Genomic DNA, 11,181 nt, shown 5'->3' on the forward strand with positions numbered 1-11,181 from the left:
CATTATGCCAAGTATGTTACACCTCTCAGTGCAGGCTGCCAGCAATTCTACCTTTGAGTTCTCTGACAAATTCTGAAGCGCTCTCCTCTTCCTCTCCAGTCTCTGGCCCTTCTCCAGTTCAGTCTCCCAAATGTGGCCAGTAAACTTTCTATAACACATTATCTAATTATGGTATTCATTTAAAACCCGTTAAGGGCTTCCTATTGTGGTCAAGAGAACACACAAGGTCTGGCCAATTTAAATCTGTTCGATTTAATACTAAACCTCATTTCTTGTATTCTTATCCTTAACACATGCAAAGGATACAAACTGTATGTCCTCGAACTAAGCAGGCTATTCTTGGCCTCTAGGTCTTTAGACAAGTTACTCTCTGCCTACAAATCTTCTCTTCAACACATACATACTCTTGGCTAGATAAAAATTATACTTTACTTCTGTTATCACTTCTCTTAAGAATTCCTAGTTATACACACACCTTGTAGCCCTATAGCATTCCATACCTACCTGTATCTTAGCCTTTACTTGTTAATCCCTACCATAACTCTTAGTCTGTTTGAATCTAAGTTCTTTGAGGATAGTGATGATACCAAATTTATCACTATATTCCCCAAGGATTAGTCTAGGTATTAATACAAAGTAAAAAACAAAACAAAAACCATACTGCAAGTGATTACAAATCAAAAGTGATCCTCCACCAGGTTTCTGAGGCTCTAAATCTTCTAAGGGTAGAATGTCCATCTTTCTAACTTGGAAAAGCAAGGACAACTGGTCCTTTGGTTAGCAAACCCATAGGTTAGCTATCATGTAGTCACTAGGGCTCCTTACTGACACATAGATGGAATGCACTCAAAAAATGTTTAATAAATAAATGGCTATGCCCTTCCTGCATCTTTTAATTATCTGTTGCTTGAATATGATAGAGTTAACCATATGTCACCAATTTACACTGCTCCTTAAGGTAAAAAATGATTTCTTATTTCCTACAATATGGTGGTGGCACACCGGCAAGGAGCTGCACTGCCAACTAGAAGACATAAGGTTTGAATCTACCAGCTGTTTCACAGAACAAAGGGAGGCAATCTCTTCCCGTGTAATTAAGTGCCTCTGAAAACCTAATGGAGGGTCAGCTATGCATCAATTCTGACCTGATGGTCCTTAACAACATCTCTACGAGGAATGATCTGAATATAAATATATTACACTGTGTAAAATTCAAGTAGCCTTAAGTAAGATCTGGACTACAAAATGTTGGTAAAAAAATAAAAACATTACATTTAGGAAATCCTTAACACAGAGTGAAAAGAGACAATAAAAGGAGCTTTTTTATTCAAAGGTATAACTGGATAAGTAGATTTGTTTACAACCATTCTTGTGAAATACTTTTTAAAAAAATACGACCAACTTCTTTGCAAATAGCAGACACATACTTCAACTATGATGACCTAATTTTTGGTGGGTAATGTACATGATTAGACAGAAATAGGCAAGCTCACATTGGTAGATTAATTATCAACTGCTCAGTCAAAACTCCGTTTGTGGCCCCCATTTCTTGATCGATTTCTATTTCCACTTCGTCTTCTACTGTCTTGTCGACTTCCTGACCGGCTTCCCTGTCGACTCTGTCTACCTGACCGACCACCAGATCGACTGCCGGACCAGCCTGACCGGCCACCTGACCAGCCACTCCTCTGTCTGGAATTGGAAGATGTGTTTCCATCATAGTATTCTTCAATTTCAGGTAACTTGGCTGGCACCGAGAGTATCCAGTCTGAATCATGCCACTCTGCCTGTGAAGGGAATTGACAAGATTAAAAAAGAGATGTAAAAAAAGAAACTATAAGCAAACATCTATTGTGTATCTATCATCACCTACCCTACACTTGGCCAAAATGAAAGTGGGGCAAAAAACTAAGCAAAACTAAAATTGTGCTCCAAGTCTATTCATTAAAGTTTTTGAGTTTTAGTCTTGGAATAAATGCTCAGGTCTACTGTGGTAATCTAAACTTAAACCTGGTTTATATTAATCAATTACAAACAAGCACAATCTGGTTCCAAAAATATACTCCATCGATAAATAGCAAGTAGCATATTATTTTCAAAAGGAATACTGACAGCAATTAGTGCTAATGATGAAGATGAGAGGCTGTCAATACAGACTATAGCTCATGAGAGCAACCCTATCTGGTATACTGCTGTATTATTATATTCACTGCGAGCATGAGTTGCCACAGAATATGAATATTTAAGGTATCTTTTTGGTGCAAATGGAACCAATCATACCCCACCAGTGAGTCTGACAACACAAGACGAAAGCCTTAAAAATGTTCGTTTCTTTTGAGTCAAGCAGCTGTCTTTAAAAAGTCATCTTATAGAGGGAAACTATAATGCCAATGTCATCTTATAGAGGGAAACTATAATGCCAAATTATTGGAAATAAACCAAATGTCAACAAATAGGACACTGGTTGAGCAAGCTGACCATCTGTTACAGCTAAATGTGAGACAATCATTAAAAAAAGTAACTATGAAAAAAAAAGTAACTATGTAGGTGACACAATATTGCATAACATTTTAAAAATACTTTTTATTTTAAAAAATTCCTTATTATGTTTCAAAATATGTGGACAAATATTCAATAAAAGTCTAGGAAATATAAGGGAGCCCTGGTTCGCATCCACCAGATACTCCACTGGAGAAGGAGGGGCAATCTCCTCCTGTGCCAGTCAGACCCTATTCACTGGCACACAACAAGAACAAAGCCTAAGAGATACAATATTAATAGTGGTCATTTCTGAGATTTTTAAAAAACGTTTATTACTTGAAATATCTATAGTTAATGTATATCACTTATATAATAATATTGGCTCAGTGGTAAGATCTGAACTGCCAACCCAATGGCATGTAGCTCGAATCCACAAACTGCTCCAGGGGAGAAAGACAGGCAATCTCTTCTCATGTGATTTATTGACTCTGAAAACCTGCTGGAAGATCAGCTATGAATCAGTTCCAATTCGATGGTACATAACAATAACTTATCTACAAAGTTATTATATTATTTTAAAAAGCAGATTAAATATGTTATTGTACTTATTGTTTGCCACTGAGTCAAAAATGACTCATAGCTGACCTTCCAACAGGTTTTCAGAGCCAGTAAATCACACCAGAGAAGACTGCCCATTCTTCTTGAGATTGCAGTGTAGCTTCGTACGGCTAGGCAACCAGAGCATGCGTGCAATACAAATAAATATATTTATGCCTGACAATTTATTTTCTATCTTGATAGCTTTTATAATTAAGCATTTAAAACTGCATGCAAAATATTTTTAATAAAGCGAAATGCAAGCTCTATTACATTTTCCCTCAAAATTAAGAAAAAATATATAGCTGCAGAACAGTCATGCTCAGTAATATGAAGACATGGATGATAAGTAAAAAGCTGTATTTTATCCACTATGTAATCTAAACCTACATGTAAGTTTGTTATGTGGGACATTCCAATACATACATTCTTGAGGAGAGTATGCACACATGGTTACTGTGCCCCTGAAACATGTCTAAGTGTGACAATATGTCAATGAAACCTAAATGCATTGGTCTCTTGAACTAGATCCTGGAACAGTACATGGACAATAACAGAAATTTTAAATCCAAACAAAGTCTGTAGTTTACATAATAATTTATCAATGTTAATTATTTCTTGGCTTTAACAAATGTAACACATATTTAAATGTAAGATGTTAACAATAGAGGAAACTAGGTGAATTCTGTACTATCTTTGCAGCTTCTGTAAATTTAAAATTATTCCTTATTAAGACATGGGTTTAAAAAATAAGTGCATTTCCTTTAATTTTCATTATTTTGTCACAAATGGCTAGTGGCTATATGGCTAAGTTTGGACAATGCAATTCTAGATCAGCATGATAAAAATATGAAAGTGAATCATACCAAAAAAAAAGTATATATAATGTTCATTCAAGAGGGACGACAGAAAAGGGAAACAGACCTCCAGATCTATGATTTTTGTAACACAGTAATAGGTGTTATGAGAGCTCTGGTGGCCTGGTGGGAAGGAGTCATACAGCCAAACCTAGAGCAAGCAGGATAAATCCATTAGCTGCCCTACAGGACAAAGATAACCAATCTCCTCTAGTTCAATTTACAGCCTCTGAAAACCCGCTTGATTATCAGCTATGAATCAATTCCAACTTTATGGCACCTAACAACAAATCTGTGTTGTAGCACAGTAGTAATTTGGATGTCAAGGTACACTTCTTATAGACAAAATTATAAAAAAAAAAATCTAAGCAACTTTCAATAATCATATTATTGACTTTAGGGACAGTATTATTCAGAGACTGCTAGGAGACATAAAGTACTGAATGTTGTTGTAACTGAGAACCAGAATTTTTTTCAGCAAGGCAGAAAGGAGATAATAATGTGTTGGATCTAAATTTATCAGTATAAACTCATTATAAATTTTATCTTAAAAAATTTTTTTCCGATAACCAACCAAGAAATAATGAATACTTCCTATTACGCAAGCTGTGGCCTTCACATATATCTGTTAAAAGCAATCGGAGTTTCTTGAGGTTTGGCTGGTTCCAGGTTCAGGAAAAAAATGTACACGATAAATCCAATGATCTTCTCATGTCAGAGAGACAGAAAGCTGTGAAAGACTACTAGAATCAAGTCATAAAGACTTGGGAACTAAAACGAAGAAGCACCTCCTATTTAAATTTAAGAAAATTTTAACATTAATAAGGATAACACCTAGAATACACTATACACATAAATTTTTAAAATCTAATGATTTATAAAAATACTTTGAAAACACTTTGTCACTTCTGGAAGCTGTTTCAATACGTACTTTGAAAATGAAAACTCGTAATTATAAAAAAAGCATCAACCATTAATCTTTCTCTTTCTAACAGAACTACCTCAGCGTAAGTGACAATTAATGTAATTTCCCTGTACATAAGTTTGCTAACTAGTACAAGAAGAAAGAATGCCTAGAATTAGACTATATTACTTCTGTGCAATCTAACAAATAAATTCAAGCAGTGATATCAGCAGCTGGTTATATGACAAAAAGACAGTCACCTATTATGTGACTCCTGATAGAAGTATACAAAACTAATTCATTTTATCAACAAATTAGTTTTATCTACCTATTAATTTCAGAAAATAAAGACAGGCAGAGGAGCATGTTAAATGCCATCAGGATGCAAACGGCACATGCTGCTACACTGTAGGAATCTCCAGGAGATAACAATTTTGTTCAAAATTGAAGATAAATTTAAAAAAAGAAAGAACATACAGCTTAAAGAGAGATTTGTCAGACAGACAAAAGAACTCTATCTGGCACTGGAAAAAACATTCAGAAGACAATGGGGACCACTTAAGTATTGGAATCTGGTGGTATCAAAGAATTATTTTTAAATTATTTTTAAGTCCTTAACATTTAGATAAAAGAAAATAGTTATGAATGTTTATGGTTGAAATGAAATAATGAATCTGTTTCAAATGAACACAGGAAATTAAAGACCTGGATGTAAAAACATATGAAACCAACTGGTCAGGAATTGGCAATTGCTGAAGCTAGTGATGGATACACTGGAAGTTCACTACGAATTGAGCCAACTTATGTATGTGTGATATTGTTTATCATTTTTAAAAAAGTGAAACTGAGTATTTTCTATTAAAAATTATTCACTGAGGAATAATGTTATTGTTGCTGTATTTCAAGAATGAATCTTTGTGAACTATACTTAAATAGTAATATATAAAATAAAATTTTTTAAATACCTGTAACCTTTCTGATTCAGTGGTGGGAACATCAAAGCAAACACCCTAAAAGCAAAATGAAAACATTTTTTTATTTAGAGGTCAATGAGCTGACTAGTCACTAATGCTAACTTGATGTTAATCTCATTAAAAAAAAAAAAAAAATCTAACCTTGTATAACCATGACCTGACTAACTTTTATGACATTTTACTATAACATCTTTAACATCTCAGAAAGTTGCATTTAGGATTCCCTTTAAAATTTTCTATGCACAAAATCATGACCTACAAAAAAACACAAACCCATGGTAATAGAATTTTCACTCAATTTTAAGAAAAAGAGGTTAAAAATAAACACTAATTGTTTTATTAGTACACAAGAGGATGAAAATAGATGATATAGGCCTATAAATAAGCATATAAAAAAGATTATACATAAAATATGTAAAACAAGATTGTAAAACAAATACCTTGGGCTATTTGCTCATTATGAAGAGTAGGTAAACACAGCATTTATTAAGAATCTACTAAAACAATCTCCCCGAATATTTTAATGTTTCTTATAAAATGATCCTATTGATACTAAGTTCCTTTAAAAATTTAGTGCTACAAAGTTTTTCACATAAAGATTTGCAATATTTATCAGGTAAAACGGCAGAAGTAACCTAGGATATTTCCTGTTTGCCATTAAGCAACTAGTTTAAGCAACTAGTTTAACCTAAAGATCTTGTTATCTTTAAATTCCCTTCTACATTTTTTCTGCACACATATATTTATCTTAGACTTGTCCCAGTATTCTGAAAGTTGTTATTCGGCGCCATCAAGTTTACGGTGACTTACAAAGATACAGTGAACAAGTGCAGAACTCTGCTCTATCCTCATGATATCTGACATGCTTGAGATTGGTATTATATTCCCTGTGTTAAGTCACCTTATTCAGAGTTAGTCTCACTTTCTCTGATCATCTGCTTTTCCCAACATGATTTTTTCCCCCAAGGCCTGGCCTCTCCTCACATGCCTAAAGTACTGAGATGTGTCACCATCCCTGCCTCTAAGGAGCACGATGGTTGCACTTCCTTCAAGGCAGATATGTTTGTTCTTTTGCAGGCAGTCCTTGGGATACTCAGTACCCTTCAACACCACAATTCAAAAGCTTCGATTCTTCTTTTGTCATCCTTATGCACTGTCCAATTTCAGATGCAAAGAAAGTAAATGAAAATAAGGCCTGGGTAGGCACACCTTAGTCTTTAAGCTGAATTGGAAAAGTCCTTGACAGTAGATTTTCCCAATACAATACATATTTTGATTTCTTGATTATTCTTGCCATGGATGTTGATTATGGATCCAGGTTAAAAATAAAACTGCTAACAACTAAATCTTTTTTCCATCTATCATGATGCTGCCTGTTAGTCTAGTGGTGAGTATTTGGCATGCAACTCATATTAAAGACTATAGTCTTTAATTCTGAAGGTAGGGAATATAGAATTCAGAAAAATTCTTTCCATTAAACAATCTGGCTAATAAATCCTAGCCTAGAAGGAAATTATATAGTTGTTGTTATGTACTGTCAAGTAAGAACTGACCTATAGCTGACCCTCCAGGTTTTCAGAGGCAGTTAATCTCACGGGACAAGACTGGCCATCTTTCTCCCACGGTGCAGCTAGCGAAACCATGTGTCTTCAGGATTGCAGCAGAGTTTCTTGCCACTAGGCCTCTTTAGCCAAATAAATTGTTTTTGTTATTTGTTGTTATGTACCTTCAAGTTGGAACTGACCCATAGCTGACCCTCCTGTAAATTTTCAGAGGCAGTATATCTCACAGGAGGAGAATTTCCATCTTTCCACAGCAAAGCAGCAGGGGGATTAGAACTCTGTGCCTTCAGGTTGGCAGTACATCTCCTTACCATTAGGCCACATTATGGAATATTTACCTTGTTTTAAAAATATTATAAGAAATCAGAGCCAATGAGATCACAGACAGTATAAACTCTGCTGTTTACACTAAAATGTATATATTAAAATGTTTATTTAAATCAAATTTGTATTATCATTGCAAACATGTTCTTTAGTAAGAGGGAAAAAAACCTACACAAATATATGTAATATGCTATAGAAAATACTGCCCTTAAGTATCTGTCAATTCTGAAACTGAAATCATTCTTGGTAATTCAATTTTCAAACAACGTTGTTGAACAATGTTGGTAGGTGCCATCAAGTCCAGTACAATTCATAGCAACCCTAGGAAACATCAGATCTGAACCCTGTCCTGTGCCATTCTCATCATCTCTTTCACACTACAGCCCATTGTTACTGAGTCAATGCAACTCATTGAGGATCTTTTCCCTCCTTCACTGATCCTCCATTTTTCTGAGTTAAGTCTTTCTCCAAGGTGTGGCCCCTTCTAAAACTATGTCCAACATATGTAAGACCAACTTTCAACATCCTTCCCTCTAAGAAGCATCCTGGTTGCACCCTTTCCAGGACACATCTGTTTGTTCTCTTGGCAGTCCATAGGGCATTTAGTGCCCTTTTCCAGCACCACAACTCAAATTCTTCCTGTGTTGTCTTTATTCACTGTCCTATTCTCAGATGCATAGCAAAGTACCGGGAAAGACCATGGTTTGGCTCAGGTGCACCTTAGTTTTTAAACTGACATCACTGTTCTTCAGCACTTTGGAAGAGGTCCCTAACAATAGATTTTCCCAATTTACCACATTTTTTGATTTCCTAACTACTGGTATCAAGGTTGCTGACTGTGGAACCAAGTAAGATAAAATCATTGACAATTTCTATCTTGTCTCCCACCACCATGATTCTGCCAACTAGCAGTAGTGAGGATTTTTGTTTTCTTGGTATGAGATATACTCCATAATGAAAACAATAGTCTATCTTTTGAAACAATCATTTCAAGTCCTCTTCACTTACAGCAAACATGTGTCTTGTGCTTAATGCAGGTTGATGATGATTCTTCCTTCTATCCCGATGCCATGTTCTTCATTAAGTGCAGCTTTTTGAAAGATCTGTTTGGCATACAGATTAAACCAGTATGGAGAAATATAGTCCTGATTAACAGTTCTTGATTTTAAATAGTGCAGTTGTTCCTTGCTCTGTTCTAATAATAGCCTCCAGGTGTAGGCATAAGTTTCATAAATGAGCACAATTAAGTGTCCTAGGATTCCTAGTCTTCTCAATGTTATCCTCAATTTGTTACGGAAATTGGAAATTTCCAAAATGAAAAATCCAAAGTCAGATGCCTTTCTATAGTTAATAAAACACAAGTAGACCTCTTTCTGGTATGCCCTCCCTGCTTTCAGCCAAGATCCATCTGACATCAACAATAACCTTAGTGCCATTGCCTCTTCTAAATCCAGCCTGAATCACTGGTAGTTCCCAGTCAAAGTAATGTTCTGACCATTTCTTAATCATCTTTAATAAGATTTTACTAGCATATGCTAATAACACTACTGTTTCATAATTTCAACATTCTCTTGGGTCACTCTTTTTGAGAATGAGAATAAACAATTTCAAGCAATAGATAGGATAATGATAATTTATTAACATTAGCAAAGAACTCTCGTGTCTTGGAACAAGATCAAAAGGACAGCATTTGCCTAGAATAAAGTTCAGAAGGCAGGAAGGGAAAGGATGAATAGAAATAGTAAACAAAGGAGGAAGTGGGAAGAGTGCAGTTAAAATATGAGAACTGCAGGGAGCTCTGGTGGCCTAGTGGCAAGAAGCTGCACTGCAATCCCAGAGGTACGTGGTTCGAATCCACCAGACGCTCTGCTGGAGAAGGAGGGGCAATCTCCTCCTATACCAGTCAGATCCAATTTGGTGGTACACAAAAAAATAAAACAAATTAAAAAAAAAAAAAAAAAGAGAATTGCAACCATAACTGCTGTCACAAAATAGAATGTGTATAAATTACTGTACGGGAAAATTCTGAATTTGCTCTGTAACTTCAGTTCCAATCACAATAAAATACTAATTAAAATGTAAGTAAAGGCAAAAAACAAAACAAACATAACATGTATACATGGGTAGAAACCGAGATAACTTGGTATTAATCAAAACTAAGCAGAGGCTTTCTGGAGCCCAGGAGTATTTCTTTCTTTAACTCCTAAAATTTACAATAGGAAACAAAGTAACAGAGAAAATATAGTGCTATTCAATCCATAGGATATATATTTAAAAAAAAAGGAACAGAATCTGCGCTAGTCTTTATATTTAGGCAGCTGATTAAAAAGCTGTACAACCGTATAGAAAAAAAAAACACAACCTACCATATTTCCTTTCAGGAGGCACATTCTGGTAATTTGGGACACAGCATTACTACTCAGCTTTCTATTAAGTTCTTTCCAAGCACAACTGACATCCTGTATTTCTTCTGGGCTTTCCAGGGTCATGGTCACAAATCCCTGCAGAAATATAAATCACAAAAGGAAAAAGGAAGGAAAAATCTTATTATGGTTGGAAAAGCACCAGTAGGATAATGAAGGTTTAAGGTTCCTTGACTTAACCATTTACTAGTCAAAAGTATAGGATGGCTGCCAAAAAAAAAATACTAACTTCTTCAAACTATCAGTAACCTAATACAAAAGAATGAATGTGGACTGTTACAGAGTCTTCTTCCATGTACAAAAATTAACACAAAATGTGTAAGATGTCTAAATATAAGAACAAAAATTATTATAAGACTCATAAAAGAAAAGGTAATGGTAAATCTTCATGAGTTTGATTTTGGCAATGCATTCCTATATATTAGTTCATAAAAAAACCCACAAGCCAATAAAAAAATATAAGCTATAAAAAAATCTGACCATAAAAATTTAAAATTTCTATACGAAAGACATGAAAAACATGAAATTAAAATCCATAAAATGAGAGAAATTTTTATAAATCATGTAGAAATAAATACCCAAAATATATAAAAAATCTTTTCAACTCAACAACAAAAATGGAATGGATAAAATCCAAACAACAGTTTTTAAAATGGGCAAAGGACTTAAAACACTATTCAAAAAAGGATACAGAAGTGTTCAACAACCTACAACCAGGAGAAGATAATGTAGATGAATGGGATCTTCTAAGACTCAAATCCCTATGCACATCCAAAAACATCTCCAACAGGGTAAAAAGGGAAGCCACCGACTGGGAAAAAATATTTGGTAATAACGTATCAGATAAGAGACTTATAACCAGAATTTATGAAATACTTGAGCACCACAACAAGATAAAGGGGCACAGGAAATGAACAGCCACTTCACCAAAGACAACATTCAGATGGCTAACAAGCACAAGAAGAAATGCTCAAAATCCCTAGCCCTAAGAGAGATGCAAATTAAAACAACTATGAGATATCATCTCACCCCAGTCAAAATAGCAAAATTTAACAGAAC

At 34.8% G+C, this 11,181-nt stretch overlaps 1 protein-coding gene across 2 annotated transcripts in view; it reads right to left on the reverse strand.

Moving 5' to 3' along the window:
* Nucleotides 1-1,296: 1,296 nt before the first annotated feature.
* The window catches only part of DDX50 (DEAD (Asp-Glu-Ala-Asp) box polypeptide 50), a 53,365-nt gene continuing 43,480 nt past the window's right edge, over nt 1,297-11,181 (reverse strand). The window contains exons 13-15 of one of the 2 annotated variants that reach the window (XM_006889003.1): nt 10,066-10,200; nt 5,805-5,849; nt 1,297-1,787 (exon numbers count right to left, since the gene is read on the reverse strand). In XM_006889003.1, the coding sequence (XP_006889065.1) occupies nt 1,518-1,787; nt 5,805-5,849; nt 10,066-10,200 (450 nt within the window). In that variant the 3' untranslated portion in view covers nt 1,297-1,517. The remainder of the gene's footprint in view (nt 1,788-5,804; nt 5,850-10,065; nt 10,201-11,181) is intronic. The other variant, XM_006889004.1, reaches the window with a different exon arrangement.

This window comes from Elephantulus edwardii, unplaced genomic scaffold, assembly GCF_000299155.1.
Source record: "Elephantulus edwardii isolate Elephantulus edwardi_28Jun2011 unplaced genomic scaffold, EleEdw1.0 scaffold00074, whole genome shotgun sequence".
Lineage (NCBI taxonomy): Eukaryota > Metazoa > Chordata > Mammalia > Macroscelidea > Macroscelididae > Elephantulus > Elephantulus edwardii.